General features: G+C 37.5%; 1 protein-coding gene across 1 annotated transcript in view; it reads left to right on the top strand.

The window, feature by feature from the left end:
• LOC101427658 (zinc finger protein 624-like) overlaps positions 1-25674 on the top strand; it is a 195797-nt gene that overhangs the window by 152579 nt on the left and 17544 nt on the right. Inside the window, exon 10 of the mRNA XM_071215524.1 lies at positions 14450-14709. Coding sequence (XP_071071625.1) covers positions 14450-14709 — 260 coding nt within the window. The remainder of the gene's footprint in view (positions 1-14449; positions 14710-25674) is intronic.

Here is a 25674-nt window from a genome sequence, read left to right as displayed (position 1 = left end):
ACTAATCAGTAGCTGAAGTTAGTGGCCAAATGTCTCCTCCTCCCCTGTTTATGGGAAATGGAGCATCCAACTACAGCTATGGAATAGCTTGTGAGGCAGCTTGCACCACAGTGGAAGATGGGCACCAGCCTCTGCAACTTGGCCTGCAGTTTTCCCGAAAAGCTGGTACAGGCCCCCCCAGCTTTCCTCCCTGCCTGTGGTGGGGCTGGGGTTTAGGCTAGAGCTGCAATCCAATCTGCATGGAAAGAAACCGGTCCCTACCAGATCTTCAATCAGCCCTGCTTCCCCTCATGCCAGGGTGAAGTTAAAATGGCAGCTACCAGCTTCCTTCTGACCTGGACAGGTTTAAACATTAGTTGTTCTTAGGATTATACTATAGTCAGCTGAATTTACTAATCAGTAGCAGAACTCAGTGCCACCATATCTTACTTCCCTGTTTTTGGGAAATGGAGCTTCCAACTCCAGTCACGGAATAGCTTTGAGGCTGCTTGCACTGTGGTCACCAGCCTCCATGGCAAGGAGTGGTCTACTCATAAATCATCTCTGCAGATGGGCAGTCTCATCCTTTGATTTTTTTAAAATTTTACTTTTTTTTGTCTCTATTTTTTTAATGTTACATTAAAAAAATATGAGGTTTTATTTTTTTAATGTTACATTAAAAAAATATGAGGTCCCCATATAGTCCCCACCCCCCTCACCCCACTCCTCCCACATCAACAACCTCTTTCATCAACATGGCACATTCATTGCATTTGGTGAATACATTTTGGAGCACTGCTGCACCACATGGATAGTGGTTTACATTGTAGTTTACACTCTCCCCTAGTCCACCCAGTGGGCCATTGAGGACATACAATGTCGAGCAACTGTCCCTGCAGTACCACCCAGGACAACTCCAAGTCCTGAAAATTCCCCCACATCATCTCTTTTTCCCTCTCCTTACCCTCAGCAGCAACCATGGCCACTTTCTCCACATCAGTGCTACATTTTCTTCCATTACTAATCACAATAGTTCCAGAATAGAATATCAGTAAGTCCACTCTAATCCATAGTCTATTCCTCCATCCTGTGGACCCTGGGATGGTTATGTCCACTCCACCTCTATATTGAGAGGGGGCTTAGATTCCACATGGATGATGAATGCAATTCTTCTGCTTGCAGTTATAGGCACTCTTGGCTCCCTGGTGTGGTGGTTGACCTTCTTCACCTCCCTGTTAGCTGGCTGGAGTAAGTCCAATAAATCAGAGGGGAGGAGCTGCAGATCTGTTGAGGCTCAGGGTCTGGCTATCACATGGACAGTCCAGAGATTCAGGTCCCCTGAGCATACACCAAACCCCAGTAAAAGTAACAGGAGAGGCTTGTGAACAAAGATCACATCTGAGTTCACCTGTATAACACTCAGGAACACAAACTCCAAAGTAGGACCAACTGACATGGCACTGAACTCCATCTGCCATGACCATAGAAGCTGTGGGTCTCTGTAGCCCTCAGAAGAACTGATTACCAAGTACCAGCTGATGATGTAACTAGAAAACAACCTTGAATAAAAGGGTCAACTCAGATCAGCAGACTCTCTCAGCCTACATCTAATATCAGGTGTCAAAAATGCTTTTTGACCTTGAATAAAAGGAGGAAATGGAAAGGATAGATCAGTTTATATGGCTATGAGTCTCCAAAAATGAGTCAGGAGGTCATCAGAGGGGTCACTCTTCTGCACGCCTCAGCACGATCCCAGAGACAGCCAAAGTAAATACAAGCCCAGGTATCGGTTCTCCTTTGATATTTTCAAGGATGTTGCAGAATTCTTTTCTGGACTCCTGGGGCTCCCAAACTGGCACTTTAAATACCTCTGGGTGTTTACTAACTGCCCTGCAGGATGAGCTGACTCTTGGAGCCCCTTACTCTGCCACCATCTTTCTTTGCTCATTTTTTAGCTTTTTCAGTATATTTAAGACCATTTTAAAAAATTCTTTGTGCCATATTTTGTTCCCTCACTTATGGTTTCTAATGCTTTCATCTTTTCCTCTGCCTGGGCCATAACATCCTATGTCCTTATATGTTTTTTAATCTTTTGTAGAAACCTGAACATTGTGACATTTTGACATGTTATTGCTGGGATTTAGACTATGAGGCATCTTTTCCTAAGTTTATAACTAGCTATTGTTATGACAGACCAAATGCTACAAACTAACAAAAAAAAAAGGGAGGGGGGGAACTTTCCTAGTTTTTGTAAGTTGGCCTGTACAAGTGCTTTCATTCAAAACTTATCCATACAATGAGTTTAGGGAGTCAGCCAAAGGGGTGCTGATACCAGAAATCTGTTGGCTTTTATAAAAGGTATTTATTTGGGGTAGAAGCTTATGGTTACCAGGCCATAAAGCATAAGTTACTTCCCTCACTGAAGTCTTTTGCCATGTATTGGAGCAAGATGGCTGCTGACATCTACAAGGGTTTAGCCTCCCTCTTCCTCTTAAAGCTCCGTGGTCCCAGCTTCTTCCAGTATCAACTGTAAGCTGGATAAGTCTTGTCTCTTTCCTGGGGCTCATTCCTTCCAGGCTCAGCTGCTCTGTTCTCTCTACAAGGTCAGCTGGAGACTATCAGGCTCTCTCTCTTCCTGAGGCCTCTGCCATCTCTATTCCTCTGTGTCTTCTCCTGTGTATTAACTTCCTGGGGCTCCAGCATCCAAACAACTCTAACTCCTCTGCCGTGTCATTTTCTCCATGAGTCTCTGCCCCCTATCATGTGGTCTAATCAAAGCCTTAATCATAATTTAATCAAGCAAAAGTAAAACCTCTGAATCCAAAACAATCTAATATACCCAGAGGAACAGACCAATTTATAAATAATCCAATATCTACTTTTGGAATTCATAAAGAATATCAAACTGCTACAGAGCCTTATGACAAGTAACCTGGTTTAGACCCTCAGGCCACAATCAGAAAATTTGGCCACACATTCATTTTCCCAGTCTGTGCACGACAGTTGCTCTGCTACCTAAGGTACAGAGCATGGGTCAGCCATGTGCTGAGCCAGGGAAGGGAGGAGTGTGGCCAGCTAGGGCACAATGAGATCCTGCTGCTTTAAAGTTGTCTTTTCCTTCATTAGGTGCTTGCCCTTTACTGTATTCCTTTATTTATTTTAATTTTTTTACCTTTGAGAAGTATGTTTCTGCAAATTTTTGCTGGATGTTCAAAACTTCTGTGGGGGTGCCAAGCCCTGAATCTTCTCACTCTGCCTTCTTTTGGTGGGGGGGCAACATATCCCTTTTTAAAATCTGGTTTCTCTCCAGCTCAAGACCCCAAACTGAGATAATCAAGATACTTTAAGTATGTGTATTCTTTTCTCTGTGTTAAGTGTGCCTTCTGCCACCCACCCCACTCTTGACAATGTTAGGGCTCTTGCATTGTGTGGAAAGACCCATCTTTGACCCATGTTCCATTAATCTGAACTATTTTTACAAAGAGTTTAAATTCCACAACAGGGATGAGTTATTTTCTTAAATATCATACTCTCTTATCATGTTAATATGTCTATACATTTTATAAGCATATTTATAAAGTATTTAATTGGTTTTAGCCCACATAATAAAACTGTAACTATTAAAAGACCAGGAAGCCTAGCGAGTCAGCCAAAAAGATCCAAAAGGTATGTTTAAAAGATTGGACCAGATAAATAATTAGAAATTTAACTGTCTGAAGCTAGGTATTCCTAAGGTATGTGAGAAGCCTGCTTTCTTTCTCAAATAATCTGCATACACAGGAAATTATTCCTGCTTTTTTGTTTGTTTTTTAGTTTTGTTGTTTTTTCCCCCTTATTTGTCTTCTAGAACACTTCAGGCATACTTAGCCTCAGGTGGAAAAAAACCTCAACCCTAATCGATTTTTTTTCTGACTTACAAGACCAATGATCTTAACCATGGTCTTAGTTTTCTCTCCCTAAGTAGTCAAGAGGAAAGGCCTCAAGATTTTTTTTAGATCTAGATAGATCACTAGATTGCCTATAGGTGTTTCTCTTTTATGGATAATCAGGAGAGGATTGTCTGCTTAGATAAGCATCATATGGCCTGTTCATACATGAAACGGGAGCACGGAGTGGAGAGAAGCTTCCCAAAATCCTGGTTCCTGCTTCACTTTATTCACGCCCATCTGTACCCCCCAGCTCAAAATGTGTTTTAACTCTGAAAAGAAATGCAAACTTTCATTTGCTCAAACAGAAAAAAGAAACCCAGAACTCCACAAACAAGACACAGATTTGGGGGCTCCTCTCTCTCCTTTTCCCACCAACAGTATTGTAGCTCAAAAGTGAGTCCTCTCCCAGTGTGCACCAACATCAACTAAGTGACATCAGGGTTTTGAGAAGAGAAAGAGCTTATTTTTAAAAAAAAAAGATTTATTTGTTTATTTCTCTCTACCCCACCCCCACCCCGGTTGTCTGTTCTCTGTGTCTATTTGCTGCGTTTTAAGAAAGAGATTATTGAGTAAAGGCTAGCTTGGAAGACAGGAGGGCAGACCTCAAATCTGTCTTTCTGGGAAGTGGACTTGGCTCAATGGATGGAGTGTCCCCCTACCACGTGGGAGGTCCATGGTTGAAACACAGAAGAACACACAGCGAATGGACACAGAGAGCAGACAATGGGGGAAAGGGGAGAGAAATAAATAAATCTTTTAAAAAAACCACAAATTTAAATTATAAAACACGAGAGGAAACGCACCATCATGAGTGTTAGTCAGATTATACCTCCAATGAAGAAATAAAAGTGGTGGAGCTATCTGAAATGTACTTCAAAATAAATAACTTTTACATAAGAGATAAAGCAGGGAAAAACAACCTTAGAATCCAAATCTAAGAAATCTTGGAACCAAAAGGCATGATCATTGAAATTTTACAAGTTCAATAGGAAGGATAAATTGTATGTCTTTTCATTCTCGAGATTCCTGTTTTTCCTTGGGAAAAGTTTCTTCTATAATTCTTATATTTCCCCCACCTCATTCTACCATCTTTCTAGAATTCCTGTTAGACAGATTGGAATTTCTGGATCTATCTTCCATATCCTTGACTTTTCTTTTATACATCCTTCTCTGACTTTTTTGTTCTATCTTTGAAGATCCCCATTTCAGTTTATTATCACACTGTGTTAATTTTGCCCTCCTATCAAAATTTTTTTCAGTTATTTTGTTTCCAATAACATTCTTGTCTTGTTTATCCTATTTCTTAGCATTCTTTTCTTATTTTATGGATGAAATATCTTGAGAAGTCTAATTAAAGAATTTTAGTTTTTATCTTTGAATTTCCTCTACATTTCACTAAGTGTGCTTTTATATTTGAATGGGAGGACCCTCTAAATATCTGCAAATGATGGGACATGTCTTCAGGTAGGTTTCTTTCAGGGGGGAGAGAATAGAGCACAGCAAGGTAAATTAAGGAGCCCTGAACTTGCTAGGTTAGTAAGCTATTATTTTGTGTCAATAAGAGTTTGGTGTGTTTCACTCATGGGCTGAGCTGCTACTGCTTCTCTTCTCATTTCCTTTGTGTCCATTTTGGAGGTTGGGAATTATTTCAGACTCTCTCTGCCTTTTCTTCTGGTCCAAACAGCTAAGGTAAGAACCTTGCTTAAGGAGTGCCCCACTCTGTGTAGAAGATCTTCTTAGGCTTTAGTCTGAAGCTACGCATCACTTTCGCTGATACTCTCCTTATGCCTGGCTATTTTGGGGACTTTTGACAGGATTAGAATTCCTAGGAGCTCCACTGATTAGGACATATAGGTGAGAATTTGGATCTATTTGGCATTTCTTTGTCTTCAGTGACTCTGCCAATTTTTCCAGGACAACACTATCAGAAACCAGAAGACCTCAATTCTAAACCCTATCATTAAATATATAAAGACATTTTCTTCCTCTCGGTCATCAGTTTTTCAATTATGAACAGCAACAATATAGCACCTGGCACTTCCCTGAAGAAAGAAAATATATAAATCCTAAGTAAGATTTTGTGAGGAAGAAGCCAGTCGTTTTAAAACAGGACCTAGGAATTGATAAACTGACAGTAATAAAATAAAAATAAAAAACAAGATATCAAATTGTCAAAACCTTTTAAAGTGAAACATTTCAGTGTTGGCATGCTGTGATAAAATAATACCTCACATCTTTTACTAATCATATAATATAAATTCCCACTATATTTTCATAAACCAGGTTGTTAACCTGACAGGAGTCTTAGCCTCTTCATATTCTTTGTCCGGCAAAGTATCTCTTGGGAATTTTATCTAAAAAAATAACCTGAAATACTTTTTTAAAAATTAAAAGTAGTTAATCTTGGTAATATTTACATTATTGAATAAAGTATCAAAGTGTAGAAGAATACATAAATAACTCTGGTAAAGCCAGTGAGTGGAATGTTTATAAATATAATGCTTTTTTAAGAAAATGTTTATAAAGAGTTCCTCGTAGCACAGAAAATAATTTATGTTAAAACAAAAACAGTGCATTCAAAATTGTATCCTGGGAAGTGGATTTGGCTCAACTGATAGAGCGTCCACCTACCATATGAGAGGTCCAGGGTTCAAAACCAGGGTCTCCTGACCTGCATGGTAAGCTGGCCCACACGCAGTGCTGATGCATGCAAGGAGTGCCCTGCCACACAGGGCTGTCCCCCACATGCAAGAAATGTGCCCCGTAAGGAGAGCTGCCCCATGTGAGAAAAGCGCAGCCAGGTCAGGAGTGGCGCCGCACACATGGACGCAGCAAGATGATGCAACAAAAAGAGATACAGTTTCCCGGTGCCGCTGACAAAAATGCAAATGGACACAGAAGAATGCACAGAGAATGGACACAGACAGCAGACAACGGGGGGGAGAGGGGGTTAGGGAAAAGGGAGAGAAATAAGTAAAAAAATGAATACATAAATCTTTAAAAAAAAATTGTATCTTAACTGTGTGATCTTATTTTTTGAGCAAACAAGAACCTAAACATTGAAAATGGACTGAAGAGAAATATACTTGAACCATGGGGATATTTTTAGTATATTTTTGGTGTTGTATAATGAGAATTTATTATGATTATAAAGAGAGAAGTTGTATAAACATTTTTAAAGCAACCCTAGGAAGAAAATGAGAACTGCCTGTAAAACAATGAGTCGAGGGGATGCGGACTTGGCCCAGTGGTTAGGGTGTCCGGCTACCACATGGGAAGTCCGCAGTTCAAACCCCAGGCCTCCTTGACCCGTGTGGAGCTGGCCCATGCGCAGTGCTGATGCGCGCAAAGAGTGCCGTGCCACGGAGGGGTGTCCCCTGCGTAGGGGAGCCCCAGGTGCAAGGAGCGTGCCCCGTAAGGAGAGCCACCTAGCGCGAAAGAAAGTGCAGCCTGCCTAAGAATGGCATTGCCCACACAGAGAGCTGACACAAGATGACCCAACAAAAAGAAACACAGATTCCCGTGCTGCTGACAACAACAGAAGCAGACAAAGAAGATGCAGCAAATAGACACAGAGAACAGACAACAGGAGTGGGGGAATGGAGGGGAGAAAAATAAATAAATAAATAAATCTTTTAAAAAAAAAAGAACGAGTTAGGGGTCCGCTTCTCAAAGCCCTCAGGACAAACCACCCTCCCTGTCATACTGCCATATCCAGCTGAATATTGAGAATTGAAAAACTTTCTAATTTTAAGCAATATATATTTTTATTTTATGTATTTTTTTAGATTTTTGGGGTTTTTATCCCATTTGAAGGAATTCCTTTTTGAAAAAGGACTCGAATTCCTTGAATCATTAGGAGAACATCAAAAACAGTTTAGATAAGTAAAGGAATCTTTATTTTTTAAGAGTATGTTTATGCTTTACTAAATGAGGATCACCTAAGGCCCTGAAAGTCAAGGTGATACCAGAAGAATGGGGAATTTCAACCTAGGGAATGATATCAAGCTCCATCAGGATGATAAAACAATTCCCAAGGATTTCATTTTATTGTCACTGTCTATTAATTTAATCAACCAACCATTATTGAGTGCCTACCATGTTCATAGAATTATGTTAGGTATTATTTAGACTGGAAGAAAGGATATGCGTGTGTATAAAAATCCTTACACTTCTATGAGTTTATTGTCTCCCTGACATGCTATAATTAAATTACTAAACTATATTGAGCTATTGAGTTAGGCAACTATAAAATAAGACTGCATACAATTAAATAAGATAATAAGTGGGAGTGGGAGTAAATGCTCTAGGGACTTAGAAGAGGAAGACCTGAGGAGGAGCCCTGAGGAAGAGTTTTAAGAAAATTAGGATTTATATAACAAAGAATTGTTAAATTTTATTTGGCAAAGAAGAATGTATGGGGGTCATATAGTACAACATGAGCTAAGGCTCAAATGTGGGCACAAGTCTATTATATTAGAAATAGAATATATTGAAATAAATACTGTTTCATATTGTGTTTTGAAGAAGACATGAACCAATCACTTTATGCCATCTCAAACACAAGCCCTTGAGGGTGAGTTGGACAAAGGTTATAAAAAATAGTCAAATAAAGAAAAGCAGAGTAAATTAATATTAGAAAAGTAGTTCCATCATGGTAATTTAATCTGCTAGAAAATAGTAATTCTCCCTTATTAAATCAATAAATATAAAATAATGATAAAATTGCCAGTGAGGCTTTGAGAAAAGAAAATGTACATGTATTTCTCATTTCAATGCACTGGGCTCATACATCTTGAAGGGCAATCTGCAACTATAACAGAAGTTTAAAAAATAATGAAATATTTAGCACAGCCAATCCTCTTTTTAGAATTCATCTTATGGAAGTAGTATAAAATAAGAAAAAATGGTGCATGGTAAAATATGTTAATATTAAGGCTATTTGTGGTAATAAAACGGAAACAAAGTAAATGTTTAACCTAGAGAAATTAAGCCAAATCAACTGGAGGTAATGTTACACAATAACTAAAACATTAAACATGAAGCCCATGTAGGTGTGTGGAAAAGCACACACAAAATAACAGAATAATAAAATGAAATACTATCATTTTAGATGTAAAATATTTATTTAAGTAGAAAATCAGGAGGGGGCTTCTGGTCAGGATTGCCCCAGTCATAAGGCAATAATACATGAAAAGAAAATTGAAATGCACAGTCAGGGCAAAAACGAGATCAATAACAACAAGATCAAGAGGTGTAATCAAAATGCACAGAGGTAGGTGGGTTCAATGTCTGGTTGTTACAGTTAGTAGAAACTAAAGATGTTCTTGGAGTGACAAGTGAGCAAAATGGAGGGCTTGGGTGACATTCTGCCACTCAAAAGAAGGATGAAGAAAATGCATCAGTCACTGCCTTTGGCTATGGCTTCAGGGAAACTCTATATCTAGGGAGAGCAAAGAATATAAAACACAGATTGATGATGGCTTAGTGTTTAACCAAATCAAGCCATTCTTGGTCTTAATGCCTGGATCTGCGATACTCCCAATTACACTGATGGGAAGAGGCACTGAACCACAGAAACACAACTGTGTTATGGACTGAGAGTACCAGAGGCAAATGCAAAAGAACTAGATAAGAATGATTTTATGTATAAACACTCTCCCACATACACAGAACTTTCCATTCAAATGGTCCTACAAACTAAAATCCCCAAATACAAAAAGAGATTTGGGCCAACAATGACAAAATCAAAAAAAAATATTTCCTCCAGATAAAATATTGAAAAATATTAAAATTAATATTTTTGATTCACTCAAAATAGAAAGGAATTATAACACATTTTAAAATATTAGGAAATGAAACAAAAACAAGCAGAAGTGATACAACAAGTGGTAGATATGAAAAAGAACCTTGGAAAACAAGAAAGTAAAGCTATTAAACTAAAATCCTTAATAGAATAAATTCTCTGGATATAGTTGATGAGAAAGTTAGTGAATTAGAATTCAGTACTTAGGAATATACCCAGAATGAAGAAGAGAGAGATAAATATAAAAAATACAGAAGGAGGAAAAATACACAAAGAATTGATTGAGGGTCTCCAATATATGGCTAATGAGAATTCCAAAAAGAAAACAAAAGGAATGGCTGAGTAGCAATATTTGAAAATGTCTGAGAAGTTTCCAAAGTTCTCAGTTCAAAATTGCACTTCCTTTATTGAAAAGGATAATTAAAATTTACCCAGACCTAGCATAGACCGTGAAACTAGTATCAATAATAAGGAGAATAACTTACAATAATGTATGAAAAATCTTTTGGTTATATTTATTATCTTGATTGTAGGATAGTTTCACAACTGCATATATATGTTGAAACTCAATGAATTGTAAAAATTTAAATATATACAGTTTGTGGCAGGCCACTTACACCTCAATAAAGCTGTTAAAAATCAAGAGCAATCACTAATATTATGTGACTCTAACATGTGGTTTCTAAAAGAGAAGAGAAAAAAGAACCTAGAAAACTGCAAATCCAACTCAAGGCACAAAAAGAACAAATTAAAGGATGGTAAAAGCAACAAAGTTAGCTTTTCTCATGCATGAGCAACTTTAAGTAGTGTGAGAGCTGCTTTGAGAATACCCCAGACAACTCTCTAAAGCACCCATTTATATGACTGTAATGGGCCACAAAGCATCAATGCCTTTGTTCCGATGTGAATCCCCACCCAAGTGTGAAAAGCAGGAGATGTCAAAACAGGATTTTAAACTTGTTGGAAATGTCTGTCTGTTAAGTTCATGAGACACTTGCCCTAACAAGCTGCAACCCACTACTCAAATCAGGAGAATGATAATAGCCAAACCAGTCAAGTAAAAATTAGCCACAGCACAGAAAGTGTGTAAATAAGTGTGGGGAGCCACCCGCTGTAAAACCTATTTACAGCCTCCAACTACATGGCGGATTTCACAACTACTACAGCCCTGGCCCGCCACTTCCTTCTTCTTCCTCCCCTTTGTTCTCCCCTTCCCGCCACAACTCTGGTAACTACAGCAGCACGCATGCGCAAGGCGCGAAACTCTGCAGACCGGCACGAACTTTCAGCCAATCCCCTCCTTGGACGTCTGCCACCCGCAAGACCAGCCTATCACCTATGGACACGCTCCCTTTCCTCAGTATAAATTCTGATGCTCTACCCCCAATAAACGAGGCTTGATCAGAATCCTGTCTTGCCTCTATTCTTCTTGTCTCCTGCCCACCCTTCCCCCTAACTTCTTCCCCACAGACCCCTCAACTCTGCCCCCGCCGAATCGGGACAAATAAGGACTGTGTCCAATCTACTGCCTTTCATTTCTCAATTTAAAAAGTGTTTCCTTTTCCTCATCTACCTGTGCAGCAGCTCTGTGGTCAGAGCATGGTGAAGTTTCAGGACACCAGAAGTATCCTTTGGATGATCTTAGGGGCATCTCTTGTGGAGGACTGGCCTTCAGCCATGCAAAAGTGTAGCCAAAGTCCTATGAAGGTGTTAGAATATGACTGGGCCGAATGTGAATGCATCACTTCCTTTAAATAATGTAACTTTCATTTGTCCCATTTTACAAGTCATTAAATCAAACCAGGTCCAAAAGAATTTGATGTCTCTTGGGAGCTGCCCTCTCTACTAGGAACCACAGACAGCATATAACTGATTTTCCAAGAATTATGTCTCAGCAGTCTGAAGATTCAGATATCATAAGCTGAATTTTGTCAGTACTCCTCAAATACTTGCTAAAGCTGTCACATTTTCAAGAATATATGTCTGAAGGGTCATAACTTTGAGTGTTATGAACCAAAAATAAATTCAGCATGTACAGTTGCTATATGGTCTCCAGTGCCCTTTTTGGTTTTGGAATCACACAGATTCTGATGCTTTTTGTTAGCCATCAAATGATGAGCCAGCAGTATGAGCACGGGCTATTTTCTCTCTTATTAAAACATGGCCTTTAATTTCTGCATCTCTTTTTTGGTGTAGTGGCTCCAAAAAGAAAATTTTTGTTTCCTTTAAGTTACTCTGTTGGCTCCATAACGCTAACCCTTGAAGATTAGTATCTGGAAGGACCCCCAAATATTTCCTATTTAATAGCTTCTCTTTTGGAATATAAAATAAGACAAAACCTCGGGTACAACTGCTTCTAAATCATACCAATAAATATGTGGTCAGTAGGAAGGTCAGGTGTACACATTATGAACCATAGAAGGAAAAATGAAGCATTCCTATGACATGAGAATGAAAGTAAATTTCCACTTCTGCTAGGTAAAAGCAAATTGTTAGGTAACCAAGGGGAACAGTATCCAAAAGAATGCACCTACCAAATTAACAGTCATATAATAGAGAGATGATTAAGGAGGATCAAGCAATATAGAAAACCAGACACATCAGTTATTAACTTCATTTAGTTTTTTTAAACAGACTGTTAATCTCTATAACTTCTGTTTTTCTAGACCTGCCACATCAGAGAAGTAAAGGGAGAACTGGTGGCCTGCATTTCCTCTTCTTCTAACTCTAGTGTCACAGTTAAGATTCATGCCCTCTTTATAAAACTAAGGACTGTTTTGTTCTTATGGTGTTTGCTGGGTGAAGTGTTTCAAAGGCTCTCATTTGATATGTTCAGTTATCTGTGTCCTGATAACCTATAGGTTTTCCAGACCTAAGAACATTCTGACCAAACGCTGTTGAGAATTTGAAACAACTGGAACTCTCATAAATTGCTGGTAACAATATAAAATAGCAAAGCCATGGGAAATATTTAGTCAATTTCTTATAAAGTTAAGCATATATTGCTCCCACTCCTGTATACTATTCTACAGAAATGTAAACTTATGTTCATAAAAAAAACCTGTACAGGCATTTTTACAGCAACTCTATTCATAATGTAAATTCTGGGAACAACCTAGATGTCCTTCAATGGGTGAATGGATAAACAAACTGTAATACATTCATACTGTGGAATACTACTGAGTAATAAAAAGGAATGAATTAATGATACATGGAAAAACTTGTGTGATTTCTATGGAATTATGAAGTAGGAAAGAAGCTTGTCTCAAAGGATTATAAACTGTACCTGTTATATACTGTAAATGTATCATTTATGCTACCTTCTTAAAAAGATAAAACCATAGGGACAGAGAACATAGTCCTTGCTATGGGTTACAGATGTGGGGAGGGTGTGACCAGAAAGGGAGAGCATGAAGGCATTTATAGGGGCAATGAAACTTTCAGTAGCCTAATTACGGTGATTGTTACCCATATTTATACACGTTATAATTCATAGATCTATGCAACACAAAGGTCAAATTTACTATATGATATTATAAACAAAAAAATTAAACTCACTGTAAGGTATATGTACATTTCAGTATTCCATAGTAGACACAGATATATGGACACACTCATCATACCTACAAAAGGACTATTTTATTTCTTACATGTCTCTCCCCTAAGCGACACACCTTTCCTTTATGTTTACTGTATACTGACACCTAAAATATTATTAGAGTAGAATATGAGATTGATTTTTTGAGGACCAACTCCTTGCTACCTATTTTCTTCTACTCTTTGTCTCTCTTTTTTAATGTCTCCCTTTTTCACTATCTATCTGCATCTTATCTTGTCTGCCTCTCTGTATTGTTCTTTAATTTTCTCCCTCTAACTTTCTCCTTATATTTGTGTCTCTTTCTGTGTTTCTAACTTCCTGTTTCCATTTCCTTCTTTCTTTTTCTCCACCTCTATATGTCTTTCTCCCTGTAATTATGTTGTTGCCTCACACATTATTCTTTGTTTGCACTTACCTAAGGCAGGAATCAATTCTGCCTGAAGTATTCTCTGGCCTCAAGTATTCTCTGGCCCAGCCTCTGTGCCCCAGAAGAGAATTGTCCTCAACCAATAAGTGACAAAGTTTGGTGGATAAATAGAAATACCCCAGTCTCCTCATTTACTGGCAGGGTAATTCTGAGGTGTGTTCTACAGTTTCTCACAGAGTGTACAGCAGGCTACAATCCTAATTGCCCCCTTTACTGTTTTATCTCTTTTCCCAATTTCATTTCCCAACTCCTCACTTGATTCCTGGCACATCACAAATGAACCCTTTCAACCAAATACTTGATTCAGGGTCTGCTCTGGGTAGAAAACAAGTAAGACAATCCTTCTCTCTCCATATGTCTCTCAGTCTCTGTTTCAGTGAATGAATGTGCCTCTCTTCTTGTCCATCTTTTTCTGTCTCTCTTCAGCTCTTTCTGGTCTCTCCTTGTCTTGTTCTCTATTTGTGTCTCCCTCTGTCTTTTTCTGTCCTCATTTCTTTCTGTTGCCCTATCCCTACTTCTGCACTTCTTTCTTTGTTTAGGAGCCCAGATTTGGTAAAAGCTGGTCTTGCCCTGGGTCACTCAGTCCTGAAGTCTCCTGGAGATATCAAGATCGTCCATAGATCTCTTCCAAATTAAGGTCGGCTGTAGTCTGAGAGTCCTGGACTCCAGAGGACCTTTGAAAGCTGACAGAGAAGCCTGTTCTTGCTGAGCTGGTCTTGGACAACTCAAACTGCTCTTGTTTCTCCTTCCGGATGGAGGCGCAGTGAGAGCCGAGCTGCCGCCGCTTCGCCGAGAGAACAAGGTGGCGAATCCCACCGTGCACCGCGCGTCCCCAGGGCTCGGCGTGAAATTTGCGGCGCAGCGAGCGGCGGTGCTCGCGGAAAGTTTCCTGCTAGCAGGCAAGGGACGGCTGGCCATTTCGGTGCCGTGCCGGGGATCACTGAGAAAAGCTATGTGTGACCCAACTTGGGTAAGAGGGCCTTTTCCGCGTGGACGCCATATGTGGGGCTCGGGGACCTGTCTTAGTGTTCCGGGCGGACCCGCAATTTGGGCTGCGGTGGGCGGGAAGGGCGGAGTCTGTGTTGGCGTCGGGCTCCGAGTGGGAAAGCCGGGCCGTGCTTGGAGCCGGTGGCCGCTGTAGATTCAGGGGCTCGTCCTGGGCCAAACCCCTGACAAAGCCGAGCCTGGACAGAGTTATACCCCGGAGTAAGGACGGCACTGGCGAGGGACAGCCGGGTGTGGCGCGGGGCGGGCTACGGGAGGAATCGACATATATCTGGAAGCCGGAAATGTGTCTGTCTCATCGACAGGTTTACATCATAGAATTACTCATTTCAAAACAAAAATTTAAAAAATTTAAGTGTTTGAATGGCTGAAATGATAGACGGCAGCAGATTAAATGTCAGAGCATTGTCGTTAACGTGATGAAGTTTGTATTGAGTATTAGAATGGAGGAATCGAGAAGGATATGTAAACCTAAATAGTGTACACGTTTATTTATTTGGTATTTTGTTGAAGAATAGGGAAATTGAGGTTTCGAAGTAGTGTCCCTATTTTTTGCTTTCTTCATTAATGTTTTTTAATATTTTACAAAATTTTTATATTGAGCATTTTTGCTGAATATTAAGCGAATCAATGAAATAATAAATAATAAAATACAATCTCAAAGCCATAATTTCCTAGAATTAAGTCTAGAAATGATGTGCAACAACTATATTGGAAAAATTATCAATAAATGGGAGATATGCCATCCCCATAGATAGGAAAATATAGTAAAGATGAGACATTTCCTCCAAATTAATATGTAAATTCACATATGTAAAAGTCTGATTTTTCTGATTTTAGATGAACAAATTTTAAAGTTCATTTGGGAAATATAAGGCTAAAAAATAATATGATTGCAGAAAAAGAAAAAGTGGAATTTCCCTACTCTATAAGAAAATTTACTGTAAATATATAGACTTAATGCAGTGTTGTTTTGTACAGGAATAGTCAGGTAGAGCACTGGAAACAGCAGAAAACACAGAAACAGACATGAGGTATCAGGGAACCTTGGTCTACCACACTGGTGGCATTACAAATCAATGGGCAGGGAATGCACTATTCAGAAATAATGTTGGGACAGTTGAGTTTCCATGTAAAAAAAAAAAATTAAGGTAGATTATTATGTATAAAATTTGAAAATTACTTTCTAAATGGATTAAAAATCAAAACCTAAAAAGGAAAACTTCACCTTTTAGAATATAATGTAAAATATCTTCTCAGTAGAGAAAATAATTTCTTTAAACAAGACACAAAAAGTAAAAAGACCTAAGAAAAGATTAATATAGTTACATCAAATAGAAATTTTCTGTATGATATAAGACAGCATAAATAAAATGTAAAGATAAGCCACAGATAAGTAGGAAATACTGGCAACCTTTATAGTCAACACACAATTAATATACAAATTATATTAAAAAATTCTACAAATGAAAAAGAAGCAACCCAATAAAAAAATAGACAAAAGATATAAATAGGTAGTTCACAGAACTTAAAACTCAAAATTGGTCAAAGAATATAAAAGGATCCATTAAAAAAATTGTGACTCAGATAATCGAACACTGTACAAAATTAAATTAGTTCTTTTTTGTTTATTTGCTCTTTTATATATATTTTTTATTTTTAAAGAAGCTTTACATTACCAAAATGTTACATCAGAAATAATAGAGGCTTCCCACCTACTCCACCTCTTCCCCCTCCCACGCTTTCCCTCATTAAAATCTTTCATTAGTGTTTTCCATTTGTTACAATTGATGAACAGATATTGAAGCATTGCTACTTACCATGGTCTCTAGTTTACATTATAGTTTACATTTTGTACAGCACAATTTTATAGGTTTTTGACAAAATGTATAATGGCCTGTATCCATCATTGCAGTGTCATGCAGGACAATTCCAATGTCCCAAAAATGCCCCATGTTACACCTGTTCATCCTTCTGCCTCCTCTCAGAACCTCTGGTGACCACTGCCTTTATATCAATGTTACAAGTTCTTCCATTGAGAGAATAATAAGTCTACTTTAGTACATAGTTGCATTCCCCCCTTATATTTATTCATTCCTCAGTCTTGAGGATTTTGGGATGGTGATGCCCGCTGTGGTTCTGATTGGGAGGGCTGTTCACTCAATTTTATTATAAAATGAGCTAAGGAAGAGCAGCATCCCTGGGGTCTGTCCATTAAATTCTGGTAGCACGCCCTTCTTCAGTCATGACAATCAAAAATGTCTCAAGACATTGTCAAATGTTCCCTCAGGGGCAAACTTGCTGCAGTAGTGTTTGTCAGAGACAAAATCACATCTAAGCAAATGTGGTATTTGTGTTATGTTCAATTTGTTCCCTAATAAATCAATTACATTGGAACAAATTAATGTTTTCAAATAAGCATTATAGCAGAACTGTATTTCATTAAAATAATCTAATTTAAATGTAAAAACCAGTTTCATATTTTATGTGAAAAGATGCATATAGATTGAAAGTTTGAAACAAAATAAACGTGCAGCAATAACAATTGGAGTTAAGATACTCTAAAGAAAACTGTACTAAAAGGTGGGGGTGTACACTTAATGTAGTGTGTTTAAAACTATCAGGTGTCTATAGTTTGTATACTTCTAATTGTGAACCTCAGAAAGTCTTCAATTTATCCAATCAACCATAATAATAAAATATGAAATAATTTGATGCATTTGCACAGGTTATATTTTTTCTAATGCAGTTTAAAATAAAGCAGGAAATTCAAAACCAATTCCTAATAAACTCAATATCATAGGAATAGGAACAATCTTGATTAATCAATTAAACTAGCAAACATTATTTTTAAAGATAAGCCATTAGAAGCATTTCCATTAGAATAAAGAATAAGATAGAGATGCCTGCTACCATCACTGCTATTATGCATCATTATTCCAGCCAATGCAACAAGATAAGAAAAATAAGAAATAACAGGCTTATGTAGTTTAAATAGAGATCTGTGGTTATTTGCTGGTTTGCTTTGCTACATAGCAATTCCAGGAAAATCAATTGCCAGTGTTAGCCAAGAAGTAAAGTAATTGATAAAATAAACATATCCACACCTTTGTAAATAGACATTTTTATTTATTTTTATTTATTTTTTTAATGAGGCACTGGGGACTGAACCTAGGACCTCAAATATGCAAACAGGCACTTAATCACTTAGCTCTAACTTCTCTACCCCAAGTAAAAAACCCTCAGTTTAAGTAGCAACCAAAACCCTAAAATACCTAGGAATGGACTCTCAGCAATTATTAAGATCACTATGAAGAAAACTCTTAAGTTTTATTAGTGCACATCATAATATTTAAATAAATGAGAGAGATATACCATGTTTCTGGGTGGGACAATTCCATAGTTTAGAGAACCCATTCTCCCCAAATTAATCATTACATTCAACATAGTCCTATTAGAACCCCAGTATAATTTTTCAGGCAATTTCATGTGAAAATGATGGGAATGGTTAGGCTCTTGCTGATAGCGAAACATTTTATAGAACTTTAGGAATTAGGGAAATATGGAGGTAGGAATAGACAAATTCATCAATGGGACAAAATATATCTGAGTATAGATGGGAACCTAGTTTATGAAAATATAATCTCATATCAATAGTAAAACAATTCAAATGAGTGTTGTGACAATTCAATATCCGTTTGTAAAAGCATCATGTTCCTTTCTAATATGATACACAAATAAGTTCCAGATGGATTAAAGATCTCAATCTAATAAAAAAAAACTATAAAAATATTAAAAAATCAGGGGAATATCTTTTACAATGGGAAAAACCTTCCATATCAGAACACAGAACCCTGAAGCCATAAAAAGAAGTTCTATTAAATGCAATGAAATAAGATGAAAGCAGCATACCCTGAGATGAGAAAGGGGAATTATATAATTGTGCCCCACAAAAATTTAATAATATCAAGACTGATAAGCAAATAAGGTATATTAATTGGATACAAAATAAATTACAAAATTCAATAAATTTTTTTAGTACTTGTATGAGTCTGCCAAAGGGGTTCTGATGCAAAGTTCCAGAAATCTGTTGGCTTTTATAAAGGGTATTTATTTGGGGTAAAAATTTACAAGTCCCTAAAGAGTCCACCTTAAGGTTGCTTTCTCACCAAAGTCAGTTGCCAGTATTGAAGCAAGATGGTCACTGATCTCTGCGAGGGTTCTCTCTTCCCTTTCAGGCTTCCTTTCTCTCAGCTCCAGGTTGGCCTAGGGTTTGTCTCTCAGGGCTTACTCTCTCCCTGGCTTAGGGCTTGTTTCTTTCTGGGCCTTCTATATCAGTTTTGACTCTCTTCCCAAGGTCAACTGCAAACTCCCAGGTGAATGGCTTATCTCTCCCCAGGGCCCCAGGGTCAAAAATGACAGATCTCTCTTCTTCCTATGTCTTTATATTATATCTCTTCTTGGGTGTCTTTATATTAGCACACCAAGGGGGTGGGGACTCAACCTGAGTCACAGCTTACTGACATGGTCAAATCAAAAGCCCTAATTTGATTTTATCAAGTAAACTTAATCAGAGGCCCCCTACTGAATTTAATGCAATCAAAGGGTTTCACACCCAGAGGAATAGATTAGTTTATAAACATAATCTTTCTCTTTTTTAGGATTCACAAAAATAATCTCAAACTGTTGCAGTACTACTACTAATAGTTTTAAGTGGCAGTACCATTTACTTGTTACAAATACATGATACCAGAAATAAAGTTAGTTTTAAAAATTCAGAACATTTATGAGAAAAATCATTAGATTTATTAAAGTATAAGGAGCAAGACTAAGTAAATGGAATTAAGACACTGTTCTTAGATGAGGTCCATTTTTCCTAGATACATAAATAAATTTGCACAATTCAAAATGAATATCAACACACTTTTTAACTTTTTTTTTCAAAATTAGTAAACCTTATTTTAACTTCAAACAATAAAATAACAGACCAAAGGCAGCTTAACAAATGATGGAAGCATTATTTTTAAAAATCCTGTCCAGGCATATTTATCTTATTTAATCCTAAGAACAAAATTATTTCTCTAGTGCTTAGAAGAAAAAATGAGCACAGATTGGTTAAATGACATCACCAAGTTCTCCTTGTTAATAAAGAAATTGAAAAAAAAAAGATCATATTGACATTTCATAAAACTATATCCCATATTCTATATTTTACCTTTAGCATTTGTATAGTAACTTCCTTGCCTTTGCTACAAAAATTTGCAATATTACTGTTAACTATAGTCCATAAGTAACATTAGTATATTTTTCCTATATATCGCTATATCCCTAACACCTTGTAATAGAGGAACATTCTTGTATTGCACTACCAACCAGAATCCTCATCTACCACTGAAATCACTGTGTTACATAGTTCCTAGATTAACCTCTAGCTGTCTTTCAATTAACATTCGGAATTTTCTGGGTATAGGATCGTAACAGCAGCAAATAGCAAAAATTTTCCTTTTTCCTTACCCTTTCTTATTTGGGTGTCTTTTATTTCTTTTTCTTGCCTAATTGCTGTAACCAGAACTTCTAGCACAATATTGAATAGCAGTGGAGACATTAGGCATCCTTGTCTTTTTCCTGATCACAGTGGGAAAGCTTTGAGTCTTTCACCATTGAGTACAATGTTAACTGTGTGTTTTTCTATAATACACTTTATCATATTGAGAAAGTTTACTTTTTATCTTTTGGGCTCTTTATATCAAGAAAGGATACTGTATTTTGTTAGATGTCTTTTCTTTGTCACTTGATGATTATGTGATTTTTCTTCCTCAATTTATTAATGTGGTTTATTACAGTGATTGCTTTTTTTGGTGTTGAATCACTCTTGCATACCTGGTATAAAACCCACTTGATAGTGGTATATAATTCTTTTAATGTACTTTTGGATTCAGTTAGTGGGAATTTTGTTGAGGATTTTTGCATCTATATTCTTTAGATAAATTGGTCTGTAATTTTATTTTTTCATAATATCTTGATTTGGATATGATATTAGGATGATGTTGGCCTCAAAAAAGTTCAGTAGTGTTCCTTCTTGTTCAATTTTTTGGAAGAGTTTGCATAAGATTGGTATTACATCTTCTTTAAATGATTAGTGGAACTCACCTGTGTAGTGATCTGGTCTTGGACTTTTCATTTTGGGGAGATTTTTTTTTTAAATGGTATCTCTAAGTGTTTTTATTTTTATTTATTTATTTATTTCTCTCCCCTTCCCCCCTTGCCCCAGTTGTCTGTTCTCTGTGTCTATTTGCTGCATGTTCTTCTTTGTCCGCTTCTCTTGTTGTCAGTGGCACGGGAATCTCTGTTTCTTTTTGTTGCATCATCTTGTGGTGTCAGCTCTCCATGTGTGCGGAGCCATTCCTGGGCAGGCTGAACTTTCTTTTGCGCTGGGCGGCTCTCCTTATGGGGCACACTCCTTGCGCGTGGGGCTCCCCTACGCAGGGGACACCCCTGTGTGGCACGGCACTCCTTGCGCACATCAGCACTGCACATGGGCCAGCTTGGGGAGATTTTTGATGATCTCTTTACTCATCATTGGTTTGTTTGTTGAGATCTTGTTTCTTTAACGGTCAGTGTGGTTTATGTGTATGTTTCCAGAAATTTGTGTATTTCATCAATATTGTCTAGTTTGCTGTCTGATATTAGTATCACAATTGCAGATCTTTTTTGATTTGCATGGAATATCTTTTTCCAATCTTTCACCTTCAGCCTGACTGTGTCTTTTCATCTAAGATGAGTCTCTTTTAGACAGCATAAAGATGGCTCATATTTTTTTAATCTATTCTGTCAGTCTATATCTTTTGATTGGGGAGTTCAGTCCATTAATGTTAAATTTTTTATTAAATAAAGGCATTACTTAATTTTTCCATTTTACCCCTTAGTTTTTTGTTGTCGTATCTTACTCTTGTCTGTCTTTTCAGCCTTTTTCTTACCCTTATGTAGAATCTTCATTTCTACCCTCTTCACTAAGCCTCTTGTGTCTTTTCCTTTCAGACTTCCAGCACACCATTCAGGACAGGGGTTCTTAACGTTTTTTGTTCTACAGATGGCTTTGCCAGTCAGGTGAAAATCAAAGTCCACACTATACTGTGTATTATTAAATAAATATATCACCCGTACCAACACATCCCCACAAAAATGTTTATTTTTTTATTTTTTAAATTTCCTTTTTTTTAATGTTTTTTAATAATTTTTTTAAAAAGTTTCAATTCAGTCTCACAGACCCCTTGTTAAGAGCCCCTGCTTTAGGATCTCTTGTAAATCTGGTCTCTTAGTGGTAAACTCTCAGTTTTTGTTTGTCTGTGAAGACTTTAAACTCACCCTCGTTTTTGAAGGACAGTTTTGCCAGATAAAGAATTCTTGGCTGCATTTTTTCTCTTAGTACCTTAAATACTAAGGTACTAAGACCTTAGTAATACCATTGCCTACTTGCCTCCATAGTTTCTGATGAGAGATCTTTACTTCATCTTTTATAAGTTCCCTTTAAATTCTGCATTGTTTTTCTCTTGCTGCTTTTAGAATTCTCTCTTTATCTCTGAAATTTGACATTCTGAATAGTAGGTATCTCAGCATAGGTCTATTCAGATTTATTCTGTTTGAGGTACGTTGTCCTCCTTGATTATTGATATTTATGGCTTTCATAAGGGTTCAGAAATTTTCAGTCTCTGTTTCCTCAAATATTCTTTCTGTCCCTTTTCTATTCTCCTTTCCTTATGTGACATCTATAACGTGTATGTCTTTGCATTTTGTGCTTTCACTCCTTGAGACCTTGTTCAATTTTTTTTCCATTCTTTTATCTTTCCATTCTTTTGTCTTTTCAAGTTCAAAACAGAACTCTGTCCTCCAGGTCACTTAGAACCCTCAGCCAATTCAAATATCCTACCATATGCCTCTATTGTATTTTCAATATCATCCATTGTCTTTTATTCCCATAACCTCTGTTACTTTTCTTTGCAGGCTTTCAAATTGTTCTTTATGCTTACACAGTGTCTTTTTTTAAAAAAAAAAAAACAAGTAAATTTTATTGATACATATTAACAAAGCATTCAGTTCATCCAAAGTGTACAGTCAGTGGTATCTGGTATAATCACATAGTTGTGTATTCATCACTTCAGTCATTATTAGAACGTTTTCATTATTTCAATAATAATAAAAAAACAGACAAACAAGAAAATTCTTTACCTCTCAATCTCTCTCTGTTTCCCCTGCTACACATAGCTGCTATTTCTGGCTATTGTTGCACAATTATTTATTTATTTATTGAGCAGTTTTATTGAGATAGATTAATATATCTTACAATCTATCTAAAATGTATAATCAATGGCTTTTAGTATAATCACAATGTTGTGCATTCATTTACACAAAAAAAATTTAGAATTATTTCACTACTCCAAAAAGAAAAACTCCACACCCCTTAACATGCCTTCCCCAGCCCTGTATAACCGTTAATCAAATTTCCTCTTTGTATATTAATTTATATTTACATTTTATATAAATGGAATCATATAATATGTTACTAATATATTTAGTTCATAGTAATGCAGTCATACAGAATTTGTCCTTTTATGTCCAGCTAGCTTCACTCAAAATAATGCCCTCCAGATTCATCTATGTTGTCATAGCTTTATGACTTCACTTCTTCTTACAGCTGCATACTATTCCATCATGTGAGTAAAGCACAGTTTGTTTATCCATTCATCGGTTCATGGACACTTGGGTTGTTACCAACTTTTGGCAATCATGAATAATACCACTATGAACATAGTTGTACAGATATCTATTCACGTCACTGCTCTCAGTTCTTCTGGATAAATACCCAGTAGTGGTACTACAGGGTCATGTGGCAAATCTACATTCAACTCCTTTAGGGACTGCCAAACAGTCCTCCACAGTGGCTGTACCATTCTTCATTCCCACCAACAGTGAATAAGCATTCCTATCCTCTGCATCCTCTCCAGCACTTGTAGTTCTGTCTTTTTAATTGCGGCCATTCTAATAGGTGTTAAATGGTATCTCATTGTAGTTGGGCTTTTTTTTTCCCTTCTAAATATATTTTTAATTTATTTTTAAAAGATTCATAGATTATATAATATGTTACATAAAAAATATAGGGGATTCCAATATGCCCCACTCCCCACACTCCCACTTTTCCCACATTAACAACTTCTTCCATTAGTGTGGTACATTAGTTGTAATAGAACACATTTTGGTGCATTGCCACACAGCGTGGATTGTTGTTTACATTGTAGTTTACATTCTCTCCCACTCCATTCTGTAGGTTATGACAGGATATATAATGGCCTGTATCTTTCTTTGCAATGGCATTCAGGACAATTCCAAGTCCCAAAAATGCCCCCAAATTAAACTTCTTTTTCCCTCTCCCTGCCTTTAGCAACTCCAGGGGCCACTGCTCCACATCAATGATATAATTTCTTCCATTGCTAGAATCACAATAAGTCTATAGTAGAAAACCAGTAAGACCATTCTAGTCCATATTTTATTCCCCAATCCTGAGGATTCTGGGATGGTAGTGGCCACTCCACCTCTAATTGAGAGGGGGCTTCGATCCCATATGGCTGATGGATGGAACTCTCTTACTTGCACTTGCAGACTCAGAATGGGTCTTAATCCTATTATAGAAGGCCTTACACCAGGGGTTCTTAACAAGGGGTCTGTGAGTTTGAACTGAAATTTTAAAAAAAAACATTACTCTTGTGGGCATGTGTTGTGAGGATGTGATATATTCTTAAATAATACATAGTATAGTGTGGACTGAGCAAGTCACCTGTGGTTTTCAACTGACTAGTAAGCTGTTTCTGTGGAACAGAAAAGGTTAAGAGCCCTTGCCTTACAGGAAAGGTCACATACAAATAAAGCCAGAGGGAGTAGCCGGAAGCTGAATGTTAACAGAACCCAGAAGAGAAGGGAGAATCCAGGAGAGGACAAATGTGCATTGCCCTGTGACAAGAAAGTAAAGGACCAAAATCAATTTCAGCAAGGCACAGAAATCCACCATCTTCTGGAGAAAGTATCACCTTGATGACACCTTCATTTTAAATTTCTTGTAGCCTCAAAACCATGAGCCAATAAATTGCCACTGTTTAAGCCAACACATTGCATGGCATTTGCTTTAGCAATGAGGAAATTAAAATGGAATATTCAAGGCAATAATGGCAGAAATTTCCCAAATTTATGGAAAGACATGGATATACACATCCAAGAGGCTCAATAAACTCCAGACAGGATAAACTCAAATAGATCATATGCCACAACATATTATAATCAAACTGTTAAGATAAAGAGAATTTTGAAAGGTGTAAGATAGAAGCATGTATCACCTACAAGGTAGCCTCAATAAGATTAAGTGCTGATTGCACATTGGAAACCATGTAGACAAGAAGGCAGTGGGATGACACATTTGAAGTGCAAATAACTTCTGATCAAGGATTTATATCTGGCAAAATCATCATTAAAAAACTATGGTGGAGAAGCAGACTTGGTCCAGTGGATAGCCTGCCTACCACATGGAAGGTCCATGCTTCAAACCCGGGGCCTCCTTGACCCGTGTGGAGCTGGCCTGTGCGCAGTGCTGATGTGCGCAAGGAATGCCGTGCCACGCAGGGGTGTCCCCCACATAGGGGAACTCCATGCGCAAGGAGTGTGCCCGTAAGGAGAGCCGCCCAGCACGAAAGAAAGTGCAGCCTGCCTAAGAATGGCGCCTCACACACAGAGAGCTGACACAACAAGATGATGCAACAAAAAGAAACACAGATTGCTGGTGCCGCCAATAAGGATAGAAGCAGTCTCAGAAGAAGACACAGCAAATGGACACAGAGTAGACAACTGGGGGGGAGGGAAGAGAGAGAAATAAATAAAAAAAAAATAA

This window comes from Dasypus novemcinctus, chromosome 5, assembly GCF_030445035.2.
Source record: "Dasypus novemcinctus isolate mDasNov1 chromosome 5, mDasNov1.1.hap2, whole genome shotgun sequence".
Classification (NCBI taxonomy): Eukaryota; Metazoa; Chordata; class Mammalia; order Cingulata; family Dasypodidae; genus Dasypus; species Dasypus novemcinctus.
Note: the sequence above shows the minus strand (reverse complement) of the source record. Positions and strands in the feature narration are given on the sequence as shown.